The 15,327-nt window shown below is 45.0% G+C and overlaps 1 protein-coding gene across 1 annotated transcript in view; it reads right to left on the reverse strand.

The window, feature by feature from the left end:
* Positions 1–15,327, reverse strand: part of syne1a (spectrin repeat containing, nuclear envelope 1a) — a gene marked incomplete at its 5' end in the record, with an annotated part of 197,608 nt that overhangs the window by 108,035 nt on the left and 74,246 nt on the right. Inside the window, 9 exons of the mRNA XM_080744962.1 lie at positions 373–537; positions 1,032–1,175; positions 1,916–2,069; positions 2,609–2,781; positions 3,727–3,891; positions 5,585–5,740; positions 7,594–7,737; positions 8,118–8,300; positions 11,706–11,883. Coding sequence (XP_080601088.1) covers positions 373–537; positions 1,032–1,175; positions 1,916–2,069; positions 2,609–2,781; positions 3,727–3,891; positions 5,585–5,740; positions 7,594–7,737; positions 8,118–8,300; positions 11,706–11,883 — 1,462 coding nt within the window. The remainder of the gene's footprint in view (positions 1–372; positions 538–1,031; positions 1,176–1,915; positions 2,070–2,608; positions 2,782–3,726; positions 3,892–5,584; positions 5,741–7,593; positions 7,738–8,117; positions 8,301–11,705; positions 11,884–15,327) is intronic.

The following is a 15,327-nucleotide window of genomic DNA, read 5'->3' on the forward strand; positions in this document are numbered from 1 at the left end:
TTCTACTTGATTGCAGTATTGATATTTTAACTTAAGTAAAGAAATTTAGTATTTTTCCCACCACTGTTCATTAGAAAGGAACGGCTCCCTACTGTGAACCGAATCCCATCGTTCATTTCAAAGTGCCGTTCAAAAGACTCGATTCGTTCGCGAACGTCCCACCCCTACTTATCTGGCACCTTTCAGCCAGCATACATCACCAGGTGCTGATTAGCTCAGTTGTTTCTCTGAACCAATGGCTAGGCAATATTTGAAAAGTGAGTGGGATGAGCATGATGAGTCAGTAGCGATTACTGGTTCTGGAACTGTGCAATAAACAGTACATGAGAGTTCTATTACATTATATTAACAGATGTGGGACGGTGTCATCACCTGTAGCTGACGCAGTGTGTTCTCGAGCGTGTCCACGTGCCCCTCTGGGTGGGACAAGGAGGCCAGGGTGGCTTGCTCCTGCTCCAGCCAGTCCTCAAACACATGCAGGCCCCGCTGGTACTCCTGGTGGACCAGCACCAGCTCCTTGGCCTTGCTGACTGCAGCCTGGGAGACACACGCAGTACATTAACCAGTATAACACTTTGCTGTCAGGGGGATCAGATGACACTTTGAATCGTGTCCATTCAAGAACATTTACAGTACGTTCCCTCTCCATCTGAGGTTATTTGGGACTACCAGGCATTTGAGAATGGTTGTTATTTGTATATAAAGGATATTTTTCAAATGATGCAATGTCTGAAGTATGCGGACAGAGGATAGGTTTATTGCTAGAGAGTCAGTATTATATATATATTTCTTAAACGTCTGCATTATTTATAAACGCAAGGAAACAAATTCATGATTAAGAATACTAATGAGAATAATCTAAAATCATATAGCCTACAGGTCCTTCCTAAAATTAAACAAAACCAAAATTCCAGATCAAAGTTTCATTAAACATTTTCAGAACAGAGAATCATTCTTCAAAGACGTCATATCCAAATACAATGAATCAAAAACAGGACTTAAAAACCAGTGGTTCTGTTGTGAACAGATACCTTGGCCTTGTCTTTGAGGTCGCTGTATCTGAGCTGCAGCTGCTGCACCTCCTGCTGGGTGGTGTAGTGTTCAGCCATGTTGGAACCCTTGGTGGCGATGGTTTCCAAAGGACTGCTGTGACTCAGCACTTCCTCGTAGAGGAGCTACAGTGAAGCACAAGCACACAAACACAGATCAACACCCAGCCACACTCACGCAGGTGTAATAGGTTCATTGAAGAGCAACCAGGGTGTGATTGTTGTGAACTGAATGAGTGCATTGTTAGGCTGGAAACCAGACAAATCTGCCAACAAATCCACAACAAAGTGGTACAACGGTTCGCATTAACCTAAGTCAGTGGTTCCTTAACCACTTAAACATTAGTTAACTGGACTCCCAAAGGCTCTAGTCTATACCAATGTTTCCCAGACCTTTTCAGCTGGGACCCAAAAGATACATTTTGTATCTCCCCGGGAACCACGTAAGCACTATGTAAAAGTACAAAATAGCAGATCTACTAGCTCAAACATGTAGACCAGCTATTTTCACTTCACAGAAGGTATATTTACTCCTGACCCATAACAATTGGTCCGCGACACAAAAATGGGTCCCGACCCATTGTTTCAGAAACCACACACTGTACTAGGCCCCCTCCTGTTTTCACTCTACACTAAATACCGTTGCTGAAATGAGCAGGTTTCCATCTGGTTTTCCGCAACACCCTGTCTAATGAGTCTGTTGGATGTCAAATTGCAAGGACACCATGTGAATACAATTAAGATTCTGGGTAGGTCACCAGGACCAGGTTTTTGGAGGTTTGGGGCCTTGGGTCTTATGTTACTGTACATGAATAACTTCCCACTCACTCTGTTTCTAATGAGCCATATGTGGTGTGGTGCTGTACCTTGGTCTTTCCCAGGTTGGCTGTCTTGTCTCTCATCTCAGAGTACTGTCTATCTGAGCTGCCCAGTGTCTCCTCCACGCGGTCCATCCACAGGACAAACTGACCCACGTCTTCCTGGTAGCTGGTCCACTGCGACAGAGAGCCCTCCAGCTGGCTGTTAGAATGAACACAGCACAAATAAACATACAATATAGACTTATCGCTGTTGTTTTTGTCGGGTGGAAGCCTTGTATGTCCAAAACCTTCCTTTTTTGTTATTACTTTGAGAGACGATATACCGGTAGTAATAAAAATAAATAATAGTGAAAATAGCTGATCTATAAGCACACAACGCCTCGCACCGCAAGGTCTTGTAGATCTGCTATTTTCACTAATTTTGTGCGACACTCTTGTATGATGAAGTAGGGCTTTAATTTACAAAAAAAAAACTTGGAGATACGAGATTTCTGCCTGACAGTGATGTTATGCAGGCTTTCTTGCTCGCGCACGCACGCAGACACACACACAACACACAAATGTATGCGCATGCATGCCGATGCGAAACAAACCCACCAGAAGCACATCCTCTAAATTGTATTGACAATTCTGGCAACCTTTTTAACTGACTTGGAATCCATCATGGAAAACCTGTCTAATTCATCAGTTGATTGACTGAGGGATTGATCGACTGACTGATTGATTGGCGGTCATGACCTTTTACACTGAATGGAGGCGGAGAGGAGCGAGTCCCACGAGTCCTTGAGGTCTTGGATCTGCTTGCGGACCACCGGGACGCCCTCCGCGGAGGTGTTCCTCTGGACTGCTTCGCCTCGCGTCAGCAGCATTTTTAACTGGATCTCCCTCTCCTGCCGGGCTGCCAGCAGAGCCTGCAGACAAAGGGAAGAGTACAGTAGGAGGAATACACAGTACAGAGTGTTAATGTAACTCTGAGATAGTAAAATCCAACCTAAAGGACCCATAAATGTTTTTAAATCCTTATTTGGGCATGGAACGCTTGTCTGCAGTCTGTGAATGATCCCTGCAGCACCGAAGTAGAGTGCCGCCAGAAGTCATGTGATGATTCTGAACGAAAATAAAGACAATCTAATTTTCTCTGCTTTGTGCTGTTTTTGGGGCGAAAACAAGCCAGTCAAGCCGGGCCATATCTCTGCACTGGACTATCACGGCTGGCTGATTTCTTTTTATAACACACTGAAACGATGCTATGTCTGTACAATTGGGCTTCAGCTTGAAGAACAAACACAATATTGTAGAGATGTTGAACATTATCGCACCGCTCTTGAAACGTACAGTACTTTAAAATACACCAGTCCATTCTTATTCTCTACACCAGGGGTCTTCAACCTTTTCGTGCCAAGGACCCCTTAGTCGAGAGAGAGATGAAGCAGGGACCCCCACAACCTATAGACACCTTATAGTTTCATCGTTTGACGGCATAATCATTAGTGAATTTTAGATTCATGTCAATTTGTGTTATATTTATCCACTTGAACCGTCAACACTAAATAAACTTGGCCTTTCACTCTGTACTTAGTCTTCTCTTTTTCCCCTCTACACCAAACCTCTTTGCGGAAAATAGACGATCTACAAGCTCGCAATGCCTCACAGCACGAGGCCTTGTAGATCTGCTATTTTTGGCTAAAGTTCTCAGAATATGGACCCTAGGGTTCAAGTTGTTAATATAAAAAGGATTGGAAGATTTGGAGGACCCCCTGTAGTAACTCTGAGGACCCCCTAGGGGTCCCGGACCCCCTGTTGAAGACCCCTGCTCTACACCCTTGATGGATGCCTTCTCATTGTTCCCTACCCACCTCCAGCTGTATCATCCGGTCTTCCAAGACACTCTTGTCAGCGGTGGGTGAGAGGCAGGTGTTGAGGACTCTCTGGGCCTCACACACCCAGTCCTGGAGCTCCTTGAGTCCGTGAGAGAAGAGGCGATGCTCCCCGACAATCCGCTCAATTCTGGAGGCCTTGTCCTTGAGAGAGCAGAGCACATAAATACAGCCTCTTAAGGTGGTTGCACACTGCTGGGTCTGGAGAGAGAGAGCAAGGGACCCAGTGGCGACACTTGCGAAAATCGAAAAAAAACAACTTTGGTCCGAAAACAAATACAAAACGGGTGGCAGTGTGCAAACGTGATTGACATAACGCGAGTTCGATTTCTTTATTTACATGCTCTGAAATTCGCTCGGATATTCGCCCGAAAAAGAAACGCAGGAGTGTGCAAAGACCTTACCTCTATGTTCCTTCAACAGCTCTCCTGCTGGAGAAACAGCTTCACACAAGAGCTGGGGAAGTTCCGAGTGCATATTAACCAGGATAATTTCATTTTCACGTCTGAAATATACATCCAACATGCCCACAGCGTGTTTTAATTTTAATTCTCTTGGGAGATCCCGAGTCTCCCACCTTAACGTGGAAAACATTGTACAGTATGTATTTTTACATTTTCTTCTCAGCAATGATGACTCATGACAGCGTTAACATCAGAACACACTGTAGATTAAGGTCTAGCTAAAGGCGACAACTCCAAATATTTCTATTCCTGTTTGTACCATTTCCTGTCTCTGTCTCTGTGTCTGGCAGGGAAAGCGGACCTAAAAATAGCACTCGGTGAGGTGGCTGACAACATGAAATAAATCCCATTCATCATTGTTGGTATAATCTCATTGTTCTCTGGTGAGGGACACGGTGCTTGCTTGCACGGTCAGTGTAATGTGCTCTGTAGCGTCTCACCAAATTAATCAAAACGAGTGCAATGATCAACCTGGGGGGGGGGGGGGGGGGGGCTGGAAAGGTCACTCTCAATTCCTACCGGTAGGTAACATTAGTGACATGTTTAATCTCTGGCATTTCAGACTACTTCAGTAGATAGCAATAATCACCACCGGTCCTTGGCCTTTTCCCCAGGCTAACGAGGCAGCGAACCCACGGCTCATGACAAATCATCACGCTCGGGCGCACTGGTCCCGTATACTGAGACGTTCCCTAACAATCGTACCCACTGCTAGACTATTGAGGACGTGGTACATGTGTTGCTATGAATTACAGAAATCGGAAAATGATATACTATGTAGTATGTACTGTCGGTATGTATTGTACAGTATATATGCATGACACAGCGAAACACACAGTGAAAGCCAATGTAGAGGATACAGGCCCAATAGGAGGCTGCCATCTCTTACATTAGTAAGGTAACGGTAATGCAGTGGTTCCCAAACTTCTTAGCTCAAGATCCAAAAGAGAAATTAGACGTTTGCCCGGGACCCAAACTAGTGAAAATAGCTGATCTAAAAGCTCACAATGTGTCGCTATGTGCCGCGTTGTGAGCTATTTTCAACTACTTCTTATACATTTGTTTCTTGAATTTATGGCATTTCAAGAAATCTTTGAAAAAAAACAAAAAAAAAAACATTTAATTCGTTTTTTAATTTATGAAAAAAATGCTTTTTTGGGAATATCTTTTTTTTAAATAATAATAAAAAAAATGAAGGAAACAAAGGAAACCAAACATGAGGATACCCATACAAATGTGTTGTGTCCACTGTTTGGGAACCAGTGCTGTAATGCATCAAAGCGAGGCAGGGGGGGGTTAAAAGATGCGCAACAGAGGGGTAATAGATGGGGTGCCATGGGGAGTAGCCTACAAGAGCTGGGTAAGAATATTACCTTGGTCAAGTTGCTGAGGGCTAGGTACTGCGCTGACAGCTGGGACACGCGGTGAACAAAGCCCTTGCCGGCCGCCTGTCCCTCCCAGAGGCGGTGAGCCCTCTCCCGCAGCCGGCCCAGCTCTGCCTCGCGGCTGGCCATCTCCTCCAGAACACACTGGGCCCAGCGTGAAGGTGAAGTAGGAGGAAGAGAGAGGAGAGAAGCAGGAAAAGAACGGGATGCGAGGTGGGAGAGTTGGGGATGAAAGGGTGGATGGGGGTTTGGAGATAAAGTCGATAGTGGATGAAAAGAAATAAGAGTGGAGGATTGGGTGCGTAAGGAGGATCATGAGGAGAGGATGAAAGGACAGTGAATGAGGCAGTTTGCATGGCGGGCCGGTTAATGAGAGATACGGTGGTTGTAGAGACAAGGGAGAGCAGGTAGGGGATGACATGTCACAAGGAGAGACAGAACAAGAAGAGCACAATGAAATACGAGAATAAACACAGGGAGGAAGAGAACATCTTAAAAACACAGCATCAGCGATATTTCTCTCTATCATTTTCTTTTTACAGGACTACAGTTACAGTACAGTAGGCAGTTGACAGCACAGGGCAGGTAGAGAACAACATAACGCAAAGGAGGGTTTGAGGCGGTGAATGAATGTAGAGAGGTGAAGAGGGTTTTGGTAGAACAGGTTCAAGCAGCTGAAGCCTGTATTGTACAGGGTTGGTGCGATACACTATAGGTGCTTTGGAGAGGAAATGTAATTGCTTGCGGGGCCAGACAAAAGGCAATGACGAAGAGCAGGAAACAAAGTAAATACAAAAATAGCAACAGCGATAAGAGCAGTGCTTTTGAGATGGGCCTGATAGATTCTTTCTCCCCTTTTGTCAGTTTTATCTTTTTTTTTATGCTGCCTGCTTTTGCCTCCATCTTCTATCTGTGCCAGACATGGTGGAGACTGTTATCACATCCTGAAAGGAGGCTCTTTAGCGGTGCTGCTTCAGCTCTGACAGAAGCAGAATTAATTAGATTTCTGGACTTTTCCATGTGACTATTGTGTCGAGACGCACGCAGGCGCAGCTGTATTTTGATCCAGTGGTGCTCAACAAATGTAATTAGGTCCTTCCCTTCCTCTGTTGCAAACTGATTTTAGATTGTACTCGAGGGATTTGTATCTATCTTATGATGAGCTACAACTGCTTTGTCTCTTTGTACTGTGGGTGATTTCGCGCAACCATCAATAGAAAACATTTCTATGCTAGACATTTACTATTGTAATATTGTCAGGGAAAGGCAGCGCCACGGTGTGACATGTTGTGAGCTCTTGCAGATCACATATTTTCAGTGTGCACGGCATTCACACAACTGAGGAACAGCCAACACTTTCCATCACCGCTCGTCTGTTAACACACATAGCAGCTGGATTTTTATTTTGTTTACTGGACGCAAGAGATAAGACCAGCTCCAAGCTACACCCAAATACAATAGGGTGACCGGACAAGTCGGTTTGGCCGGGATTGGCGAGAACACATCAGGGATCTCCATATATGGGCATAATTCTGTTAGAGTGGTTCCCATGACATCACAACATACAATCCCTTTTATGCCCATACATGGAGATCGCTATCTGAAACAGCCACACAGATATGGGCCATGTCTTGGCCATCTGGCCACTGATGTATATCGATGACATCAGGGATCTTCATAATATGGGCATAAAAGGGATTCTGGGGAATAACCATATATGGACCTTTACATAGGCGATGTCACCTGTGATATCACCTGTGATGTCACAGTGATGTGTCAGGGGAGCGTTATTTGGAATTGAAACAAACGGCTCCGCCCAGAACTCATGTGCAATTCCAAATAACGCAGGCGAACCACAGTGTCAGGTGTGACCTTCAGAGATACACAGATACGTGGACAAGATGTGCCGGTTTTCATACGGTCAAAATCAGTTCATTAAAAGAGAGAGAATCATTAATAAGTGTTCAGGAAGTGGAACAGCTTAGAGGTCACTGTACCTTAAGTTTGCTGAGCTCTTGTTTCTTGGCGGGAAGGTCATGTAGCCGAGCGCTGCTCTCCTGAACTTTGACCTCTGTGCTGTTCAACCAGTCCTGGAGTGGCTCAGCACTGGCCTCAAAGTCTGTCATCTGAGACTCCAAGTTCTGGAAAGCAAAATGTTTTAAATAGGTAACATGTACATACATCACATTGTGTACAGATACTATAATCATAAAGTAATAACAGAAAAGAAAGGGTTCTTCGTGCTTAAATGTTTCAAATCAATGTATTACTCATTGTCTAGGCACAGATAAGCGCCTGTATGGATGTACTGATGCAACATCCTTATTTTTTTTACATAGAGGCCCACCGAAGACACAAACAAGGACATAAAGACATATAGTGAAACGAGCACACCAGTGCTTGCTTGTATACATGGAAGGGCACGTGTGCGCACGCACGCACGCACGCACGCACGCACGCACGCACGCACGCACGCACGCACGCACGCACGCACGCACGCACGCACGCACGCACATCTCACCTTGAGCGCATTCTCTCTCATCTGCAGGTTGGTCATTAGGCTCTTCCAGTCTTCTCGTGCGTTGGCCACCTTGGCCTTGAGACCCTCCACTCTGTCTTTGGCCACCACAGCCATCAGCAGCTCTCCGCTGGCCCCTACCGTGCTCAGCCTGGCCTGTCCATGCTCCCTGTCACCCAGGAACTCCTGTAGTGGGACATGCAGTGCAAGTGAGTAATGGGGCAGAGCCGCAGAGGATATGAATGTATTAGCACAGAGATTGTCAACTTTTTTCATGGGATGCTTAATGAGCACCGCTCACTTGTCACTAGGTGTGATCATCTCTGGGACGATAATCTAAAATGTAAAATTAGACTACTTATCCACATGAACCCTAGCGTCCTGGGCATGTCATATGAGACCAAGATTTGGCAAAAATAGGCAAACATTCAGCACAAAAGTGAAAATAGACGATCTACGACCTCAGAACACGTTGTGCAGCTACAGTATTTGACGTACAGTACAACAAAATATATCAGGCTTAAGTGGCTAAATTAATTCGGTCGCAGGGTGAAAAAAACACGCAGCCTTGCCAATTTGATCATGTGCTGCCCCAAATCTCACTGTACACTGTCAAACAATGTAATTAGGCAGAGTCACGGCTAATTCCATCTGTACATGCATGAGGGATGCGGAGGGTCTGACCCAGGGAAAGCAATCACAGATGAGAAAACTCACTGAGCCTGAAATACGTGGCCTTGACATCGCCCCCCTCCCCTGTCACTGCCCCCCCCCCACCCCACACACACACACACACACCAAAAAGTCCCTCCCTCAGAACAGAGCCGATGACAGTAGCACAGCGGGGCCCACTCCACCATCTGTGCAGTCAACACATCACTTTTACACACTTGAGCTCGGGTCTCCCTCTTTCTCTCACACACACACACGCGCGCGTGCGCGCACACACACACACGCACACGCACACAATCACATGCGCGCGCGCGCGCAAGCGCTGCCATCTTGCTGGTCTGAGTCTGTCTCTTTCATTCTTTCTTTCTTCCTGAGTCTACTTTTTTCTATCTCTCTCTCGTTCCTCGTGGCCTCTGCAGTGCTTCCCTTCATTCTTTCATTATTTGCGCCACACACCATCTACTTTCCTCCCCGCTGCCATTGTAACGGTATAACACCAATTAAGCGTGACACAATGCATGTCTACCCCCCGTGCCGCTGCCCTCCTGGAGGTCAGCCATGTGGAAACATTGTTCCACATTCCCCACCAAGTCAATAATAAATAAAACATGACCGCTTCCATATTCCTCTCTCTCTCTCTCTCCGCTCCACCGTCGTCTCCTCTACAACAGATGCTTTCATCCACAAAGCTAGACCAGAAAACTCTTGGAGAAGAAAGCAGCACACAAAGAAAGTCCAGCAAAGTGTTTCCTTTTCTGGATCTGAGACACAAACAAAAAACATGCCTAAAATAAATATGATGCAGCGTCGTTATTCAGATTTTCTGGTTAATTCATGGGTCTTTTTGCAAATTCTGAACTTGATCACAAGCTCTGAATTAATGGCAAAATCTTACTCAATGGACAATACACTTGATTGCATCTAATAAGCCCCTTCACGTGAGTGCAGGCCAGGGGCTCCGCCTGAAACCTGTGCGATGGCTATCTGTGGTGGTTTGTTATATTGAACCTGTGGACAGGTTGTCAGAGGTAATTAGCCGTCTGGTGTGGGAACGCGGGGATGTCTAGCTTAACGGACATGTCCCTGACTCCTAGAAGGGGCCCTATGGGGTCCTCTAAAGAGACTGTCACACTGCTATGCCTGCCATAACACACAAAGAGGGGAGGAGAGAGAGACAGAAGGAGATACACAGAGAGAGAGAGAAGAGAAGGGAAAACACAGGATGAAGAAGCATTTGTATATATATATATATATATTAGGGATGTACCGATATATCGGCCACACATCGGTATCGGCCGTTTGCTGTTATCGGTCAATATGGATATCGGCACATAAAGCTGACATTAACCGATGGCAGTAGCCGATATTTATCTGTTGTTAATAAGCATAGATTTTGCGCTGGCTATGTTGGTGTGTTGGTTATTTGCAGCCTACCAAGAGAGTAGATTCTGAACAGTTAGTTCTTATAATAATCTTGTATTTGTTTCCCTGGCCCTAAAGGAGAACAGGAGATAACACCAAAAACGAAATAACAAACATCGGTATCATTATCGGCTATCGGCTATCGGCTATTGTTATTTTTAACATCGGTATCGGTATCGGACAAGAATTTCCATATCGGTGCATCTCTAATGTATATATATATATATATATATATATATATATACACACAGTATATATATATGTCACGGTTTGTTAGAGAAACAGGACGGTCGAGAAACGGAGCACTCGTGGTGCCGCACGGGGCGGAGCAAGCGGTCGCCACAACAACGTCCTCCAGGCGGAGCTGCTCGATTGTCCACGACATTGCAAGCGGCGCGAAGGCCAGCGGACCTTGGTCCTGCTCTTCGCCCCCGAGCTCCGCAGGCGCGAGTGGCCGCGAAGAGCGGGCCAGGGCCGCGCGGCCGGCGGAGCGCCGCGCGAGTTACGAAGCCGTGGTGAATGCAATCGTTATATTTATGCCCAGGCCGTAAGGCCTGGGCAAGCCCACGATAAACGCCCTGTCCAAGTGACTACAATGGAGCTAATGGCTAAGCTAGGCTAGGCTAGGCTAGGCTAGTAAATAAAGAAAGAGAGTCGCAAACGAGTGACGTCAGCGCCTTCACTATTGAATGGCTGTGTCGCCATCTGGTGGTGATTAGTGTGTGGTGAACGACAAAACAAGCGCTCTTACTCTTACCGTCCTGAGTTACTCAAACATACTGTAACATATATATATATACAGTATATATTACATATACAGTATACAGTATAATATATATACAGGATACAGTATATTATATATGCAGTATACATACAGTGTATATATACATATACTGTACACATAGAGAGAGATACAGGGAGAGAGCCAGCCAGACAGACAGAGAGAGATCAGAAAGACAATGCTGAAGGGAGACCCTGCTGTAGGGATTTCATTTTCCTCAGCGGAGGTGTGCCTGCGCGGCTCCAGCTCATCTCGGCTGCAGCAGGACCAGCCACTCCAACGAGCCCACCAGAGGATACTCCACAGTGGGCATGTCAACCCGGGACGCCCCCTCTTGAGCTATCTCCCTCTGAAACCAATTGGTCCTTCAACCTCAACATCATTTCCCATTTTGGCAATGTCTCTCCCGTGCTTTTGCCCATAAATTACCATTGTAACGAACGCACAAGCTACAAAAGGTGCATTCGGATCTGCGGTTACGTTGAAAAGGGATAACACCTTTTGCCCTTGAGCTGTGAAAAGGGATAACACCTTTTGCCCTTGAGCTGTGTTACAATTTACAATTCAGGCATTTAGCACACACTTATCTAGAGTGACTTGTGCCAAGTGACAAGTGCAAGATCAGAGTAAATGGCATGAACTCAAGTGCTTCTACTGTAAGTGCTCCCAAGAGTATTATGAGATTGCAAAAGAATGGAAGGAAATATCTCTCTCACCTGGATCCTCTGCAGAGCAGTGGAGGCCTCTGCGACGCTCTGCGGTACGTCAAAGCACTTGGCGGTGCTGATCTTGGCGTTGACCAGCCACTGCTGGAAGTCCCTCAGAGCGGCACGGAACCTCTGCTCCAACAGACGCTCTTTGTTCTGACATTCCCTGGATGCCCGTAGACTCAGACTGGAGGAGGACAGGAGAGTCACCTGAGTCACTTGAGCTCATCGTTTAAGCTTGCACAGCTTTCCTTGCCATTTCTTGGATCAGATTTGTGTGACCTATTGACGCGTTGCCAGTTTCCTACTCAGTCTCCTGTCTTTGTACACAAGTTACTATGTGCCCAGTTTGTAAACAAAGCTAAACAAATCACAAAGTGGCATAAACACAAAGTGGCATAGTCATAGTCTTACTATACGAAAGATTGTGATGGTATCATCAATGTTGACTGCTGAATAGGCTGCTGTGTGGGCATTTTTACTAGTGTGGTGAGACTGACACAGTCTACATACAGCAGTATGTCGTTTTGGCCAAACGGAAATAGTGATATTTATAAATACTGCACCTAACAGCTAAAGAGGTTCAAAAGAGCAATGTTGGAGACTGAACAAATATAATAGTAGTATTTACATTCATAGATTATCAACTTCAATGTTAAAATAGTAAACACATTGTGCTTTCTTTTAGAGACTTCAGCTCAGGATTAACCATTGTTGGAACTACATTCCACGGGAAGGTGGAGCGAATTTTTTAACACAGACAGCTGTACAACAGTGGTGATTGAGCTAAACTCATAGAATGAACATAGAATAGATGACTACGCAGGCCTAGGTTACACAAATCTGGATCTTTTTCTAAACTCAGATTTTCGTACATTCGCATAGAAAAATATCTAGGTCCACATGACAAAAATATCTAGGTCTAAAAAAATCCATGCATACACAGATCCACTAAGAATCTGATATTTTTGTAAATCTTCACTTGTTTATCCGGTTTCAAAAAGATCTGGTTTAGCGGCCGAAATCTCCAGCTTCGTGTGGCTGCAAGCCCCAATCGCACAAAGAAAGGTCCAGATACAGAAAGATTCAGATTTGTGTAGCCTAGGCCTTAAATGAACCGCCTGAGATGCCCTGTGGATAAGAGGGCGTATGTGAGTTGAGCTGGCAGCGAATGAACGTGAAGTGACAGACAGCATTCGTGGGAGTATGAATGAATTATTATATTGTTAGCAAATGAATGGGGGGGTCCAGGGTAGTTAGCAATGTACAAAATCCTGGCTTCTGTGTCTAAAAGAACTAATGTTTCACTCAATGACAGTATGACAGAGGTGAAGGAGATCTGTAGGGCTTTGGAGATGAGGAGAGATAAATGGGGCAGGTGGAGAAAATGGGTAAGGCGGGTGAAGTGGAAGGAATGAGAGTTGCGCTGCAGAGGGAGACTGGGGGATGGGGGTTACAGTGTAGATGGGGGTTGAGGGAGAACATATGTGGGGTGGGCGAGAGTTCACAGGGGTGAAAGGTTGGAGGCAATGCGCTTTGACAGGTTGATGCCCAGAGGAGAGGAGAGGGTATGATGGAGGAAACATGGAGGTATACCCAGGACAAGACCAGGTGAAATGGCCATTTCAAAGGTTGAACATTTGTGACATTCTTTGAACATTCTTGATCACTGAGGGAATTGTTGCTACTGTACGTCATTAATCATTCTTCAGACTATTTTAGCTCTATTTTCGTTGCAGGATTGTGCTGTGTGTAAATTGTGGAAATAGCAGATCTACAAGCTCACAACGGGTTGCATTATGACATTTGGTTAGCTCAGCTATTTTTGTTATTTTGGAAAACTGTGGAACATCAGGACAAAATTCTAACATATAATGGATGGTTAAGCAACACAATCTTTTTTCTTTTTTTACAAAGAGGGGAATATCATATGAATCATTATTAAATAATGATGATGAGATTTCTCATTAGCCTCCTTATATTGCTACTGTAGATGCAAATAATTGAAAGTGCAATACAGCAATTATTAATGGTCTCCAAGCTATGTACTGTAGAGGTCACATGTCAAGGTCAAAAGTCAAATCCACACCTGGTATTAGTCATACAACGTTATTCTAGCACTACTGTAGCACACAAAACTATAGAAAATATGTTCAAAACATTAGTTGTAAACAGAATATAGACTACACAATTTGTGTATCTAAAAACTAATACTTGGGATTCATATTAGTGAATAGTGATGGGTTGAGTGTTTGTTTGTTGGAGCAGGAAAGGGGATGAAAAGGAAACAAGGTGAGCAGCTGTTTCAGCAAGAGGTGCTGTCCAAAGGGGAGCATGAGAAACTGACAACAAGGCAAAAACACACACGCACGCACGCACGCACGCACACACAGATCCACAAAGACACCCTTGAGTATTAATGATGTGAGGGGGGCATGAAAGGCTAACACAGTGGGGATGGAGATGGGCGTGCGGGAAGCAGTTTTTCTGCTGTGACAAACAAAAATGGGCATGAGCTAAAGAGGAGAGGATAGAGGGAATCCTGCCCTTTAGCCTCTATCTCTCTCCTCTACCTCGTTTTCTTTTTGTATCCACCACCTTGGTCTCTCTCTCTCTCTCTCTTTGTGTGTGTCTCTCTCTCTCCCTCTCTCTGCTCCCCCCTCCCTCCTTCCACAGTGTCTAATGCAGGACAGGTGCAAAGAGTCCTCAAGCCAAGTCTAAAAAATGTCTATAAAACCAGTAGTCTGGGAGGGGGTCTGCCTTCTTCAACCAAAGCCAACCAATTACTAGTCAGTGCGTCACTAACGATTTGACTCTGCTCAATTTTTCTGCCAATGAACTTTAGTCACAGGGCTTATTCGCAGCCCGCGCCAATTTCATTCTGTTCTGTTTTGGACGAAACACAAAACATTTAGTTCCATATTCTTGTATGAATGCAATGCAAGTAATTCATGCTTGAGCACATACAGTACAATCTTGCATGCATGTAAACATTAATGTCTTCTTTTTGGAAGAGAAAAGTAACAAACATCACACAATGATGCTAAATGCACAAAGGGGCTTGTGCAAACTCAAGTTCACAACTTATCCACTGGCAAATTGTCTTTTGCCTCTCCTTCCTCTACAGCAGTGGTTCTCAACCTTTTCAGGCCGCGACCCCCAAAATAATCATATTTGAACTGGGGACCCCCCCACCCTGAAGAGCACTAAGAGTTGAGGCATTACATTTTGTATAACATGGTTCTATTGTGAAAATAGCCGATCTACATATTTTCACAATTTCTGCCTCTAATATTTGACAATGTGGCCAATATTTAATTTGTCATTTTAGAGGTATTAAAGAATCCTTAAATTGTCACTTTAGAAATGTGCAGATAACCTCTATACATTTAAACTTTATGTTGGTTTGTTTACTTTGAGAGAAAAAACAATGTTGCACATTAAGCTAATCATCTGGGGACCCCCCAAAATAATTTGGGGACCCCCCTGGGGGGTTGAGAACCACTGCAGCACACTCAGCCTGGCATCAAATAAAACCGCGGGAACGACAACCAAGCTCAAACGAAGACAGCACACAGGCGGAGGAGAGGAAAGCAGCATGAATGTCGCTTAGCAACTGGTGGCTGTATGT

Source organism: Nannobrachium achirus (genome assembly GCF_963921795.1).
Source record: "Nannobrachium achirus genome assembly, chromosome: 16".
NCBI classification, from domain to species: domain Eukaryota; kingdom Metazoa; phylum Chordata; class Actinopteri; order Myctophiformes; family Myctophidae; genus Nannobrachium; species Nannobrachium achirus.